The sequence below is a fragment of the Protobothrops mucrosquamatus genome, unplaced genomic scaffold (genome assembly GCF_001527695.2).
Source record: "Protobothrops mucrosquamatus isolate PMUCROS unplaced genomic scaffold, P.Mucros_1.0 scaffold1677, whole genome shotgun sequence".
NCBI classification, from domain to species: domain Eukaryota; kingdom Metazoa; phylum Chordata; class Lepidosauria; order Squamata; family Viperidae; genus Protobothrops; species Protobothrops mucrosquamatus.
In genome coordinates this window covers 144815-160438 of record NW_015387833.1, presented here as the reverse complement: position 1 = coordinate 160438, position 15624 = coordinate 144815, and the positions used below count along the sequence as shown (strand labels likewise).

General features: G+C 40.7%; 1 protein-coding gene across 1 annotated transcript in view; it reads right to left on the bottom strand.

Annotated features, from left to right (window-relative positions):
- Window positions 1-14227, bottom strand: part of C1QL4 (complement C1q like 4) — a 33472-nt gene extending 19245 nt beyond the window's left edge. Inside the window, exon 1 of the mRNA XM_015822794.1 lies at window positions 13664-14227. Within this exon, the coding sequence (XP_015678280.1) occupies window positions 13664-14227 (564 nt within the window). The remainder of the gene's footprint in view (window positions 1-13663) is intronic.
- Window positions 14228-15624: the final 1397 nt, after the last annotated feature.

Here is a 15624-nt window from a genome sequence, read left to right as displayed (position 1 = left end):
ATTATTATTATTATTATTATTATTATTATTATTACTAACTTAACAACTGCAGTGATTTGCATAATAAATGCGGCACGAAAGGTGTTAAATGGGGCAAAATGTACTTAACAAATGTCTTACTTAGCAACAAAAATGTTGGGCTCAATTGTGGTCATAAGTTGAGGACTACCTGTAACAGAATTGGAAGGGACCTTGGAGTTCTTCTAGTAGTCCAACCCCCTGCTCCGACAGGAAGCCCTATACCATTTCAGTCAAATGGTTGTCAATCTCTTCTTCAAAACTCTTCCAGTGTTGGAGCATTCACAACTTCTGGAGGCAAGAAGTGGTTGCCACTGGTTAATTGTTCTATCTGTCAGGAGATTTCTCTTTAGTTCTAGTTGCTTCTCTCCTTGATTAGTTTCCATCCATTGCTTCTTGTCCTGCCTTCTGGTGTTTTGGAAAATAGGTTGACCCCCCCTCTTCTTTATGGTAGCCCCTCAAATATTGAAACATTGCTATCATGTCATCCCCAGTCCTTCTTTTCACTAGGCCAGATGATTTCTGGGTGTTTTTATTGTTCTTTATTGTTTTATAATTTTAGAATTATAAGATGACCTGTGTCGATTGATTTGGGAGGCTATAAGAATAACACGAATTAATTAATAAACTAAAAAATATGGTTCTCTTGCTTATTCTTCCTACATGTCCCTTCCGTTCTCCAGCTGTCTCTCTTGCTTCTTTTACCTTTTTTTTTTTTTTTTTTTAGTAAAGTAGCATGCACATGGATGGTGCCAAATAAATAAATTGCTAATTGCAGTAATTCACCCTATGAGCCAATTCGTTAATTAACAACTGTGGTAATGTGTTACACCCAAGAGGTAGAGAGACAGAAGCTGCTCTAAGAAAACCATTCCAGACCACTGATCACCTCCAAGGCATTGTTTCAGCCAACCCAGAAGAAATTACAAAAAGTCTTAAACAGAATAATAAATGGATCTTTTGGGTTAATTAGTTTTTCAGAGCCAATGAGGAAACAGAGTGAATGGACATGAGGCAAATAAAGAACAGATATTTATCTATGTCTTCCTAAAACAAGTTTAATTCTCCTGTTGAGTCAGCTTTTTTTTTTTTTTTTGCTGACATAATACTGTATTAGAGAACAGTTTGTGTAGTGATGAAGTCACCAGGCTAAAAGATGGGAGCCTGTGAGTTCTAGTCCTGCCTCTGGTGGAAAGCTAGCTGGGTGAGCTTGGGTCAGTGACTTTATCTCAGACCTAGGAAGATGGCAGGGACTTGTGTCCAGATAGTCTACAAGAATCAGACACAATTGAATGGAAGAAGAAAAAATACTGTATATTTTTTTCACTCGAAGAGACAGCCTTGCTTTCCTCACAGTTACCACTCTTTCAGCAGAAAAGGTGAACTCCACTAAGAATGAAGAAGGACAATTTACAGGAAACGGAAATCAAAGCTATGATCAAATGTTGCAATATATCCTTACCTACAAATGCATTTTTTTTCTAGGTAATAACCATCAGCGGCTAGTCAGCCATGCATACCCCTTAGACCTATACAGTCATTCCAACCTCTGTCTTCCAGGTATTAGATTTTTCTTTTTCCCAAATCCTCAACATTGTGTGGCGCTGAGGACACTCACTTTTAGAGAATGCCTTGGTTTTTTGTTTCTCAGGAGCTCAGTTGTGGATTTCATTCCCATCAGCAGTCAGAACCCGTGTTTATTGTTAGAGGGAATGACTGCAGATGGCCACTATGATTGCACTACTGGGCTGCAAAAAGTGAGATACTTCATAGAAGAGCTATTCAGTCTTACTCTTGCCCGAACTCTGAGCTACAATTGTTGGAAGCCATAGCACACACTGCTTTACTTTGCTATAAAGCAGTGTTTTTCAACCTTGGCAACTTTAAGATGAGTGGACTTCAATTCCCAGAATTCATGCTGGCTGGGGAATTCTAGTAGCCGAAGTCCACATATCTTAAAGTTGCCAAAGCTGAAAAACATGGCTGTAGAGGGAGAGGTGGAAAGGCTCTGGGCTGGCACTACACACAAATGGGCACCCAGAGACAACAATAGAAGAGGGAACAGAAGAAGGAGAGGCATAATGAGACTAAAAATGGTAGGTCTGAAGTGGTACGAAGGTTGATGGGAGGGCCTGCTTTGAGGCCTGTTAAAGGGGTTTGTGTGTGTGTTAGTATTTGGCACTGTAGGCAATTTTAGCTCCTGATCTCCGAAAAGTAAGAAAAAATTCTTTCGCCTAGGAAGTTTGAGAATGGCAAATCTGTGCAGTGAGTCGGTAAATTAATGCGGCCTGGGAGAAAAGACTGTCATGTAATTGAAGGCTCCTGAATTAAAGCAAAAAACCCCCAAACAAAGCGTAAAATCTCAATAAGGGTCAAAAGGAACCCCTATTCAACTTTATTTGTTATTAGATTTTTATTCTGCCTTTATTACTTTATTAGTAACTTAAGGCGGAGAACCTACTCCTTACTACTCCTTACTCCTCCTATTTTCCCCACAACAACAACCCTGTGAGGTGGGGTGGGATAAGAGAGAGTTACTGGCAACTGGCCCAAAATCACCCAGCTGGCTTTCATGCCTAAGGCGGCATTAGAACTCGGCATCTCCTGGTTTCCAGGTCAGCACCTTAACCACTACACCAAACTATAGGTAATCCTCAATGTGCAAACGTTTGTTTAGTGACCACTCGAAGTTAACTACATCACTGAAAAAAGTGATGTATGGCACACATGCCATAGGTTCCCCACCACGGATATAGGCTTTCACGGCTGGTATCAGTGAAGCAGTGATGAGCTTTTGGGCTGAATGGCTGTGGTCTAATTTTATTTATTTATGATGCCATAAAGCAGCTTACCCTGCTTCTGGAGATGTCAACCACCAGTTGCTGGTGAAATATCAAGGTGGAATAAAACTAGACTATGGCTATTCAGTCCAAAAGCTCATCACCGCTTCATGGGAAAGTACAGTATTCCCTGGCCCTCATATGGAGCAGTATTGTTTGAGCTCTGCCCTGGGCCCACTGCTAAGGAGAGCCTTCTGCCTCTGTGACTGCTTTTCATGCAGAGAAATTCTCCAGTTGTTGACTGGAGTGATCATGAGGAGCAATTATCATTGCCAGTTCTTTCACATGCTACCGTACTTTCTGGGCTGTAGTGGTGACTGGACTTGGAGATGGAGGGATTTGGGGACGATTGGTGAGATGAAGAGGGATCATCTCACTTACTTGAGACAGTAATTCAGCTACCGTATGTGCTGCATTTTAGTTGATATGAGGTTGTGTGAAGATGGGTGATGAGCAGTCATTGCTGCCTGATCCAGCAACACCTGAATCCTCAAAACAGCCCTTCTGATATGACACATTTATTGACTATGCTCCCTCTTGGATAGAGATGATAAATGGAGGCATTAGAAATGCTTCTGCTGTTTATTGGTGACTGTAATGATCTCTGCAGTTGCCACCTTTGTTTGTTAGTTCTTTTATTTTACAGTCCTTGTAACGTGCCCCAGTTCCAAGAGACTCTGGGTAGCATACAACATCAAAACAAAAAGGGAGAAAAAAATTGGAGGTTCATGACATGATGTGACAATAGGTACATTCTCTGGGCAGGCATGTAGCATATATGTTGTGTCTGTGCGTGTGTGTGTTTCTGCTCTTCCCTTGCATATGTTTGTGTGTATGTGGTTTAGAAGCACGAGGTAGGCTGCATATTTACATATGGGTCATGTGAACAGGATGTGGACAAAGACTTAGAATGGAGGATGTTGCAATATTCCACGCCCTTCCCCAATTCCTGTCCCATAGAGATACTTTGAGAAAGGTTTTTAATTTATTTTTCTCTGAACTCCTGTCCAGAATCTGCCCATTTTTGAGCTCAAGCTTTCATTTGCTAGCAGCTAGCTTCTCTCACCACACCATAGTCCTATTGTGTTCTGGTTTGGGAGAGCAATTCTGCTGAAGGACAGCTAGAGAGAAAGTCAGAATCTTTCCACAATTTCTTTCTAATCTTCCAGCCACTGGAAAGACTAAAACGATACAAAGGAGAACTGAGCTACAGAACGTTGACTGAGAATGAAAAAAGAAAACGGAGCAAGTGAGAGTACAATGGAATGGCCTCTGGTATTGCCCTCCTATGGGAAGATGAGAATATATCACATTTGGCTGCAGGTCTCACTTGTTCGGTATGCTTTTTGCACAAGGTGATTTACTATGCCAATGAGGTTTTGTAAGCGTGCACAGTGTAGAGGTCAGTTGTAACAAATTAGCGTTGTTTAAAAAAAAGTGAAAATGGCCAGGTATAGGAGCAGTTTGTTCACTTTTGAGAGTTGGGTCTGTCAGGAAAAAAGCAAAGGTGGGTGTGGTAAAACAAGAAGAGAGACCTTCAAGAATGTCTCTGGGCTGAGAGGATGTGGACCGAATATCAAAATGGCCAGTTCAAAAGAAGTGTGTTGATGTCATAGGGAGAATGAATATAGATTAAATTGCAAAACAAATCTAAGAGGAAAGAGTGAATGGATCAAGAAGAAAATTGTGTTTAGAGAGAGGTGAGATCCTCAAAAAGAAAGAAGTTTAAAGAACAAAAAACATTATCTGAAGAAAAAATTGGCAAGGGAAGAAAGGCAAGGTGAGATACTATGAATAATACTGGGGTAGTTACAGTGGTGGGATTCAGCCCATTCGCACCACTTTGGCAGAACCGGCAGCTAATTTTTTGTTGCCCAGGCCCAGAATGGACTTCTGGAAGCGGCATCCACACAGAGAACTGGTTGTTCACATATTTGAATCCCACCACTGGGTAGTTAGGTTTCTTTATTTCCCTCTCAGTCCCTTCCTTTAATGCAGGGGTAGTCAACCTTGGCTCTTTTATGACTCGTGGACTTCAATTCCCAGAATTCCTGAGCCAGCTTAGCTTAGCTGGCTCAGGAATTCTGGGAGTTGAAGTCCACGAGTCATAAAAGAGCCAAGGTTGACTACCCCTGCTTTAATGTCTTCTGCCAACTAGTCTCCCCCTTTTCCTGCCTAGTGCTTAGAATTGCACTCTGAAAGAGAATAGTGGGTGGGTTATATGAATGGACATATCTCTTCCTATTTTGGTTGGTCTCCAATATAGGTAGTCCTCAGATTACAACTACAGTTGAGCCCCAAATTTCTGTTGCTAAGCGAAACATTTAAGTGAATTAAGCCCTATTTGACGACTTTTCTTGCCACAGTTGTTAAGTGGGTCCCTGCAGGTATTAAGCTAGTAATCCAACTGTTAAGTGAATCTGGCTTCCCCCTTGACTTTGCTTGGCAGAAGGTTGCAAAAGGTGATCACATGACCTTGGGACATTGCAACCGTCATAAATATGAGTCAGTTGCCAGGCTTCTGAGTTTTGATCATGTGATCACGGGGATGCTGCCATGGCTCTAAGTGTGAAAAACCGTCATAAGTCACTTTTTTCAGTGCTGTTGTAACTTTGAACAGTCACTAAATGAACCGTTGTAAGTTGAGGACTACTCGTAGATGAAAGGCCAAGGATTTGGGCCATTTCTCCAGTTCCAATGTTCAAACTGAACCTAGCGGGAGATCCGTTGTACTGGATGGCTTCTCTGCCCACAGGGCCATCTGAATCTGTAGTGTGAGATGCAATCCAATGCTTTTCAAACAGGGCAAAGATATTATTACAGCCAAAGACACTTTCTGCGTGAGTATAATTCCTACCCAGGGAAGCCAAAGAATTAGTCCTGACTCCCAACTTAGAGGAGTAGTACCCTCTTTTGATCTGCTAAGAGTTTTCCTGAGTGGCCGCCTGTCCAAGGAGCCGAGCTAGGATAAACTGACAAGATCACAGACGGAGTTCGCAGGACTGCATTCGATGAGGGTGTTTATGACAGTGTATCTGAGAATCATGCAGCCCTGGGAATGTATATGCGTTTTAAAAATGACTCTGGGGAGAAGTTGGAAGGAATCGCTGTCTGTCGATGAACTGACCATAATTCCTCCAGTGTTTCCTCAGGCAGGCTGAGTGAAGGCTGAAGGCATGGGTGTGCGCCTGAGGGCCAGGCTCAGTTAGAATTTAGACATTTAGGATTTGAGGGAGAAGGGAGAGAGTGAAATGGAGAACCTAATAGGAAGAGGCTTGTCGTCCTGCATTTGCTGATGGACAGCAGGGCTTAGTACTTAATTATGGATTTGGCTGTCCCAGCATTTGCACTAAAGGACAATTCAAGGAGAGAAATTGGGGTGAATAAATCCAGTATTTTCTTTCTGGCATATAAATTAGAAATCAACAGGTAAACAGTGAAATCTCTGGAACCCCCAGTGATGGGAATTAGTTTAGATCTTGAAAAGATAGAACTGAAGCCTACTTCTCCATTTTTGCTTAAACAAAGGTACGATGAGCAACAAAGATGTGATGATAATAAACTATGTTTAAACTATGTTGCAAAGATGTGACAATAGTAAACTAAGAGGAAGGGCTATGGGAAGCCAGGAATTGGAGAAGATTTTTTTTTTCTTGCTCTTCAAGAAAACTTTGACTTGACAATGATTGGCTCCAGTGGCTTAAACCGCTGGTCTTGCTTTATCACAGTTTATGTTCTTAATTTTATTTTATTGGCCCACGAAGCAAATGTAAGATCTGGTTGAAATATATGCCATTATGAAAAAAATGCCTTTGCATTGACAATTTGAAGGTATATACTGTACCAACAATGATCAGAAGTGCTACATACGCCAAAACAAAGATTCATAGAATTCCAACTTCATTTATTATTCAATAACAGGTGCCATTCAGTATTAACTTTGGCATAATGCAGACAATAATTTATTGGTGTTCTATTCCTATACAATCCATGATTTATGAATTTCTTTGTCCTTCCCCACACCTTATTTCTAGAACTATTTTCCATGACCAGCTGTTTTAATAGTTCTCCTATTCAGCCTCCTAGCAAGTGAATTTCATTCATGCTACTTAATTTTTCATATTGAAACCTAAGTCTATGTTCTCTAGATCTCAAAGTTGGACACTCCTAATAAGAGATCATAGTTGTAGTGATAAATTTGTAAAGTTTATCCTTGCAATGCTTGGAGGAAGATGATGTTTTGTAGTAGATTGAGTGCTGGACCTGGATTATAAATAGAGCAAGTTTCAAATCTCAGCACAGCAATAAAAGTCACTGGATAATAGATCTCATTATATATTTTGCATGGTAATTATTGGAGGAAATGTGGTAGATATCTCCTATGCTGTATACCATCCTGAGTTTTGGGTCAAATATGGTGATAATAGATAACAATGGGGCTGTCAGCTTCCCCATACCTGCAACTTTTCTATTTTTCTGGCAGGGCTTCTGCAATATCTGCACAATAGGAATCAAAAGCAATAGTACTTTTCCTGACAGAAATACACCAAAACATTTCAGTGGTGAGTTGGCTTCTCCTGTTGAACTAGTGTCCCTAAATCTGAAAAGTACAGAAACCCATTTTTTTTTTTAAAAAAAGATGGTAGCCATAATTATTTCCCATTTCCAACTGGACACATCATGTTTTTAGGGCTACCTCTTCTGCTCCCTTGTGCAATTTTCTTTGTAGCTTTTTCTTTCCAAGTATAAGAAATCCTTTCTACAAAATGATGCTTGACTGGCAGCTGATTCTTGTTTATTTGTACAGTGGACACAACTTTGCCCGCCAGTGGCTTCCATGATCCTGACCAGGGATCCACCACAAACGTCTAGGTCTTCACAGCCTGTTTAGCCCACATCTTCCCTCTGCTACAGATGTCAGTTAATTTAGATACTTGTTTAGTTAAGTGGAATGTATTTGTCTGTGTGAATCCCAATGAATGGTCTTCAGACCCTGCCAGTCATATGCAGGCATGCTGCTTCTCTGGAAATGACTAGTTCCCTGAATCCTGATCAATAAAATCTGGTTTGTGGATGCAGGGAACTTCTGCATTGGCAATAAAATTGGGGTGAGAGAGATATTAAGTTGAACCAGGATGATGCACCATTATTTATTTTCTTATTAGATCTGTGTCTCACTTTTTATACATAGTCCCTCCTCCGATTCTTCCCCAATAACAACAACCCTATGAGGTAGGTTGGTTTAGAGAGAGTAACTGTCCCAGTGTCAACCAGTGAGCCAGCTAAGCATGGACCAAAACACCAATCTCTCTTACGCCAGTCCAATTCGTTAACCATGATACTTCACTGGTTGTCTAGCATGTCCTTTGAGATAAACCCAAGGAAAAAGTTCATTTAGTCATGTGCAAAAGGCTCACACTTAGCCTCTCCATGTATCTTTAATTAGGAATAAGCCTTTGTTGGCTGGAAGTGATAATTTCCAGGCAGATCTAAGCCATAACCCTCCCTTGAGGAGCTGGATTGAAGTCATACCTGGGGCTGCCCCATTACTAGTGAAATCTCATATCCGAGCCATTGTAGAAGCAATTTTTGAATAATTCGTGAGGCTGAGAAGAAAAGGAAAACTAAACGAAATTCAACCTCTTCAAAGCCCAGGGATAGGAGCCAAGAATCTGTCGACTTCCTTGTGAGATTTGGGACTGACAAATGATGAATATTGAAAGAGATTGGCCAAAGAGGGCACAAGACAGTCTGATCTACTTGGGAATGCTCCAGGTTATCATTCCAAGAGAGGTACGCTGCCTGTCTGCCAGTGAGCTGAACCGTGCCAAGATGGAATAGCTGAACTGAGACTGAGATTTGGGGTTGGGTGGGGGCTGTTTATGGGTTTGGACTCCTACCAAAAGGAATGGGATTTTGTATCAGCTCCCCCAAATGCCTCCAAGTATCCTGTTGATCTTCTCCCTGTGCATCTGCTTTACAATCTTAGCTATTATGGCATAGAAAGCTGTAAAAGATGAAGGAAAATTAAAATGGGCCTGATGAGATGGAGGACAGAAATAAGTTGTTCTAATTCTGATTTTCGGTAATTTCTGAAGTCTCATGCTGAATCAGACCCTTATTAGGCTTGTATCACTTCTGTCTAGGTGGCTTTTCAGATCTTGCTGGAGACGTCAAGTTAAGGCGTCCATCTTACCATTTCTGCCTTTGAGAATTGAGAAATGCCTCCTGAATTTAATTTGCCCTTCTAATTTTGGAGCTTAGGGTTTGGCAATTAAAAACTGGGGATTGGTAGAGAGAAAAGGTTTTGTATTTAGGCTTAAAATCACAATTGGGGGAATTGTTATATTCCCCCAACTTCTGGTGCTCTGTCCTGAGGAATCCATTCTGTTTATGCCCTGATTAATTGTGCCTTAAGAATGGGATAGAGTGCTATTAAACTCGGAGACTTACAAAGATTAAGTGCTAAAGATTTTGTTTATTTGTTATAGAATCCTGCTGTCTATAGTGTGGGTAAGCTTTTAAACCTCCTCATTTGTTTGTAAGGTTTTTGTTGGATTTATAGGCTATACCTAGGTTTTTATTTTGATCCTTTGGTTACAAAAAAGGTATAGGACATACAGTAAAAAGAACAGGAGGAGTTGTGTGGAAAAGGGAAGGGAAGTAAGAACATGGTTACTGCTCCCTCCCCGATCTCAACTGACAGGAGGTATTTTGATCTTAAAATTTTTATTTTTTTCTAAAATGCCCCTTCCTGACAAATTGACTGCAAACAGGTCTCAGGAGGCGAATTGACTGAACCAATATTACCAGGTGTCCTGTCAGTTTTTATCCTTCCCGCTATTTATTATTTAATAAGCAGGCAATTGTTCCTCTCCACCAGGCACAAATTGTGAAGGTGTTGAAATTTAAACATCTCTCTGAGGGAGGGGAAAAATTAACCCTCTTGTTGCTGCTTTCAATTGTCTGTTGCGATCTATGCTGCTGTTAGAGCAAGAATGAGGGGGAGAAATTTTTATTTCAAGTTAGAAGTGGGGGCTGGGAAGAAAAAGGGGAAAAAGGACAGAAAACCTCACAGCATCAATCACTTGGAGAAGAGGGCAAGGCAGTAAGTGATCCAGCCTGACGTAAATTATGATCAATAGAGCCAAGTGCCATTTTACTACCTGGGAGGGATGAGTCTCCCAACTTAGGTTTGGCAGCCTTTTTGATGTCAAAATACTGCTGATAATTAATTAACTTTTTTTGGATGAATAAGAGATAACTATAACAATAACAATATTATTGGGCGTAGATGAAATGGATTGTGTTCTATTTTTTTTTTAAATTGACCTGGAATTAAACAATAGAGCCAAGCTCAAGGGCATTTTGGATTGTCCCCAATCTATTTATGCGGCAAGGAAAGTAGGTGGCGGATCTGTACGCTACAGCATTCAAACACGCCTGGGCAGGCATTCATTTTGGGGGCCAAAGTGAGGAACTGGACACAACCTGTTTTAATTTATGTGATTATCTAGAAGAATGGTTAGGACTTGTATTTTGGGAGTCTCAGGCCCAAATTGTTGTCTTAGTTCCACTGAGTCCCCTTTTGCTTGCTACATGCATTGTTCCTGGGTCTTTACTTCACCCATTGTTGCAATAAGGATGTGTGTCACGTGTCCTCTATGAAGATGGAAGTGACTCCACCTGTAGCACCTGAGGGGGTCTTTGCTGCTCTTAATCCACATTTATTTCAGAGGGCACAAACTACCCCCCCCCCCCATTCAGTGTGATGTTAGCTCTCATCACTTTCCAATCTAATTTTTTTTTACAAGGAAAGGGAAAAAAAGGGGGGGGGAAGGATGCACAAAAAAAGGATGCACAACAGTAGAAACAGATACCAATTAAACAGAAGAATTCTGTCTGGCTGTTAAAAGATTTTCGTTGTTTGTGTCTTTTTACAAAATAAGAAATTATTTTTACATGGTGTGCCTTCCAAACCCTTTTGTTGAAGCTCCCTGTTAGCACATGTAAATATGTTTATTGATTTGTTGAAGGAAGATGACAGATTCCTTCTCTTGAGATGTTGCTTTCATTAGTTCAGGTGGCTTGCTGAGGTATAAAGGAATGAATTTTTAAATTTCAGATCGATGTCTTCTTTCTATTTAATAAATGGAAAGAGTTGGAAATGAGACGCTCTAATTTAACCTAATCAATGTAATAATTTGGTGCCCTAGGTAGATTAAAAAAAAAACTTTAAACATTTCTCTCATAGGTAACTCTCTTAATCTTATGGTACCAAGTTTGGGGACTTATGAAAAGCCATTCAATAAAAAAAGAATTATCTTGAAAAATAAATAACTTTTTAAAAGCCCAAGTTGCTTGTAAAGTTTCTATCCACCTGAAGCTTCAGGCAGGCAGTTAATAAATACAGAGAAGAGGGAGAGATCATATAAACTAGTTTTATTGAAAGCTGGTTAAAAGAAGGGCAAAAAGCAGCAATGGTTTTTGATGAATGGAAAAAATGCTTGGCTAGAGAGAAACAAAAAAATATAACATGCAAGAAGATATTGAAGTGATATTGCTCTGCATTTGGCATTCACTTGGCTAAAAAAAAATCCAAACCCTACTTTTCTTTTCAGATTCATAACCTTATGGTGTAAGCAAAATTTGAGGTTCAATCTCAACAATTTATTCTGATAATTGCCAGAATTTATCTCTATGACCATTTTATCAAGATGGGAATAAAATTATTAGTAAGTTTTGTTGCTGAAATATATTAATACTGAATTTTTATACAACTACAGTATGCGTACATATAAATGTATGTGCTATTGAATTGGAAAGTATACAAATAATAATTATGTAAACTTACTAATCTTTACATACCTGTATGGGTTACTACCAAAAGCTGAAGTAAAGCTAGATTGTACAACATAGTTCAATACACAAAAATTATTTTATTTTTCTCTGCAATTCAGCATAACTATTTCTTTAACTATTTGCATACATCATATACAATATATATGTATGATAATTCTTAGCATTTAAATTTTATATGTTTTGATGTTTTCAGTACAATACTGACTGTATCTCTTCAATAATAAAACAATGGGATATTGAAGAATACATATTAGACACTGTGCTAAAGTGAATACTCATGTAGGTGAATACTTCTTAACGTTCATTTTTTTAAAATATGAAGATGAATGGCAGCAATTTGTATAAATGATTAATTCATATGCATGCTACAAGTACATTATATATGTATAATTTATCAAACATACATTTTGTGAATATAGCTCCAACAATTTTAAGAAATACCTCATTTTGTGTGCAGGACATGTATAATAACCATTTTATTAAAATAAACGTAATTCTTCTGTAACTAGAAGAAAACAATTATCTTACTGATCTGATTGTTTTACTAATTGCTTTCTAAAATCCATTCATTAATTTTTTTGAAAAACAAATATCCGTTTCCTCTCCTTTCAGTTGTAAACTCTATTCATTAAACGAGAGATACCTATTTGGAAGAATGCCCATCAGTGTGTTGCCCTAACAGCTGGTTGCATTGTTATGCAAAGTTTTGATTTCGGATTTACTACTGTATCAAGATGCAGAAGGTATTTCTTTAATTATGGCATGGTGAACTGAAGTTTCACAGTAGATTAATATAAGCAATATTTTTTTAAAAAAATAGAGCCCCTTTCCAGGCTATCTAGAGATGTGTAAATAGAACAAACACAGTATAAACTGTGAATCCTTTTTCAGCTGCTTTTGATCCAAATGGTCTGAGAACCACAGAATAGAATTCTTTTCTCAATAGTATATTGCCTTTTGAAATATCTTTCAAAATATACTGAAATTCACCTTTTATTTTGAAATATATATTTCTTAAAAAAAAACACAAAAGAGCCATCTAGGATAGAGAAAAGGAGAGAAAAGTTGAATTCAAGGATAATTTCCAATTCAAGAATTTTTACTCAGTTGATAGCAACACTGAATTGCAAATCTAGAAATTTTCTTAATGGAAGAATCTCTGTTTAGTGATAAATATCAGAAATATATTTTATGTGTTAAGCCATATTCTTTTTCTTTGAAAATTCCTAAGCATAGAACCAATGACCATTTATAAACACAGACTTATTTTAAACACTGTATGTCTTATGGAGAGCTTTATAATAATGATGTTGCTGTTTTATTTTAGATCGCTCATTACAAATGTAAAAATGAATGAGAATGAATATACAGAGCAATGACAATTTTAACTAAAGTTAGAGGAATTAATCCCTTCTTCTCACTCTTTATGAGAGTGCTCATGACTAATAAAATCACTCATTTGAACTGCAAATTCTACAACGCAATGCTATAGGCACACATATCACAATCCTGAGATGTGAGATGGATTGGGCTCCAAGTAATTAGTTGTGAAGTGTTTTGCACTTAAAGTACATTCAGGTTTAGACTAAGTTTTGAGAACAGGTGCACAGTGTTTATGATTAAGAAATAAGGCAAAGGTGAATGTTGGCTTAGGAGGACTTAGGGTTTAAAAGAGGAGGAGCTATTAACGGTCACTGTGGTTAATTGTTGAACTGGGAGGGGTCCTAAATTTGAACAGGTAGAATGAAGAACAGGTAGGTATAAGAGGCTACAACAATCAATAAAATGGGACTGGGATGTAGATGAAGTTATTTGGGAAGAGGCAGAGGCAACAGAAAAGGAACTCACATAGATTTGTATACAGAAAAAGAGAGAAAGGTAAAGCAGGAGAAGATGACTGTGGAGAGGAAAGACTTTGGGGATAAGAGAGAGCATTGCTTTACCTGCCCGTTCTTCATCAGATCTGCCCACATGCTGGTACCATCACCACCACGCATGAGCACATGGTAGGTGAAGAAGTAGATGCCAGGTAGAGGGCAGGTAAACTTGCCACTTGATGGTTCATAGTAGTTTCCCACATTAGTCACCACATCATCAAAACGAAGGATCTCATACCCTTCGTGTGGTTTCCGCAATCCTGCATAAAAGGCAATTTTGGGACTGTAGAAAGATGGGATGTAACCTCCAGGACCTGGACCCGGTGGGCCCGGGGGACCTGGTTTCCCTGGCTCTCCAGCTGGACCTCGGGGCCCAGGTGGCCCTGGCGGTCCTGGCGGCCCACGGATTCCAGATTTGGCCTTTCTCCCTGGGTCTCCTTTCCCTCCAGACACGTAAGGCGGTGGTGAGATGAGAGCCAGTTCTTGGCTTGCCTCTGCTGAAGATGTCCCGTGGGTCTGGGGAGTGTACGGATCACAGACCATGCGACAGCTGCCCAACATCTCATAGTGGGAGGTGGTTTTGGAGCTGTGCACCAGCAACGGGATGGCCACCAAGAGTACCAGCACCATGGCCACCCCAATGGCGGCCCCAATGACCCTTTTTTTGCGGCTCAGCCTGGAGGCGGCCAGGGTTAAAAAATCGTCTTCGCTTTTGGAGGTAATGATGGAAGTTTCTCTGGTGTCAAAAACCAGGCGGATGGAGACGTCCCCCGAAGCGTCCCTTGAGTGATGCTCTCCTCCGAGGTCCTGTCCTTGGCAACGAAGCGCTGGTTTCCTTACAAGGCAAACTCCGTCCCAAGTTGTGCAGCTCTGCTTCTTGGTCTGCCTTTCCTCCACTAGAGAACTGCTCTCTTTCGCAGGAATCACTTTGTCTCGCTCCTACTTCCCGGAGAGCAGCACAGCAGCAGCAGCAACAGCAGCAGCAGCAGCAGATGTGTTAGGGGGTGGAGATGGAAAGAGAAAGAATGTGTGTGCCAGTGTGTGTGTGTGTGTGAGAGAGAGAGAGACAGAGAGAGCGAGAATATGTAAGTCTGTCTATGCCTTCCTTTCTCTTCTCCAGTGGAGAACTCAGCTGGTGGCCACGGAGCAGCTCCAGGCTTCCTGTGCCATATCATATGGCCATCAACGGAGAGCCAGAGAGAGAGAGAGAGAGAGAGCAGGATTTCCTAACAAACAGGTCATCCAGCACCCCTCCCTACCACATGCAAGACTCTTTCCATAAACTCAGAAAAAGATCAGACTGAGCTGTCCAAGAGGCAAAAAGTAGCTTTAAGCCAACCAGAGCGACCTCTGGTGCTTCACAAAGGAGGCTTAGCCGCTCAGCTACGGAGACAGGTCTGTCTGAAGTCTGGAAGTGTCTCCTGTTACCCATGGCAGCTAGGCTTTCTGCTCGCCTTCCCTGAGCCTGGGGCAGATGCTCAGGCATAGGGGAGCAGGAGGCCTCCGTCCTCGGATGGTAGGAATCCAGACGGGCAACCATCCCTGTCCCCTGTCTTGGAAGGAAGAAGGACTCTTGAGGGACGGAGCCTCCCTGCCTTCCTGGCTTGGCCATTTGCATCGCTGAGGGAGGAAGAGACCCTGTAGTTAGTGCCCCCCTCTCCTCCATCTCTCCTGGACTCAGCTCACTCTGTCTACATCCTAGCCAACCCCCAGCCCCCGCTGGCATCCAGAGTCATGTTTAAGGATGTGTTTTATATGCTGGGGTTGTATCATTCCTTCTCCCCCCCCCCGCAATTAAGTGCTCTACCTTTGTGCCTCCTTTGCCTCTCTCAACGGAGATTGATTAACAGCTGACAGATCCAGCAGGAATCTCCTAGAGGGGCTGCAAGCCATCCCATTCATTAATTAATCAATTATTCCCCTTTCCCCAAACACCCAACTCTCTCTCTCTCTCTCTCTCTCTCTCTCTCTCTCTCTCTCTCTCTCTCTCTCTCTCTCTCTCTCTCTCTCTCTCCCACACACACACA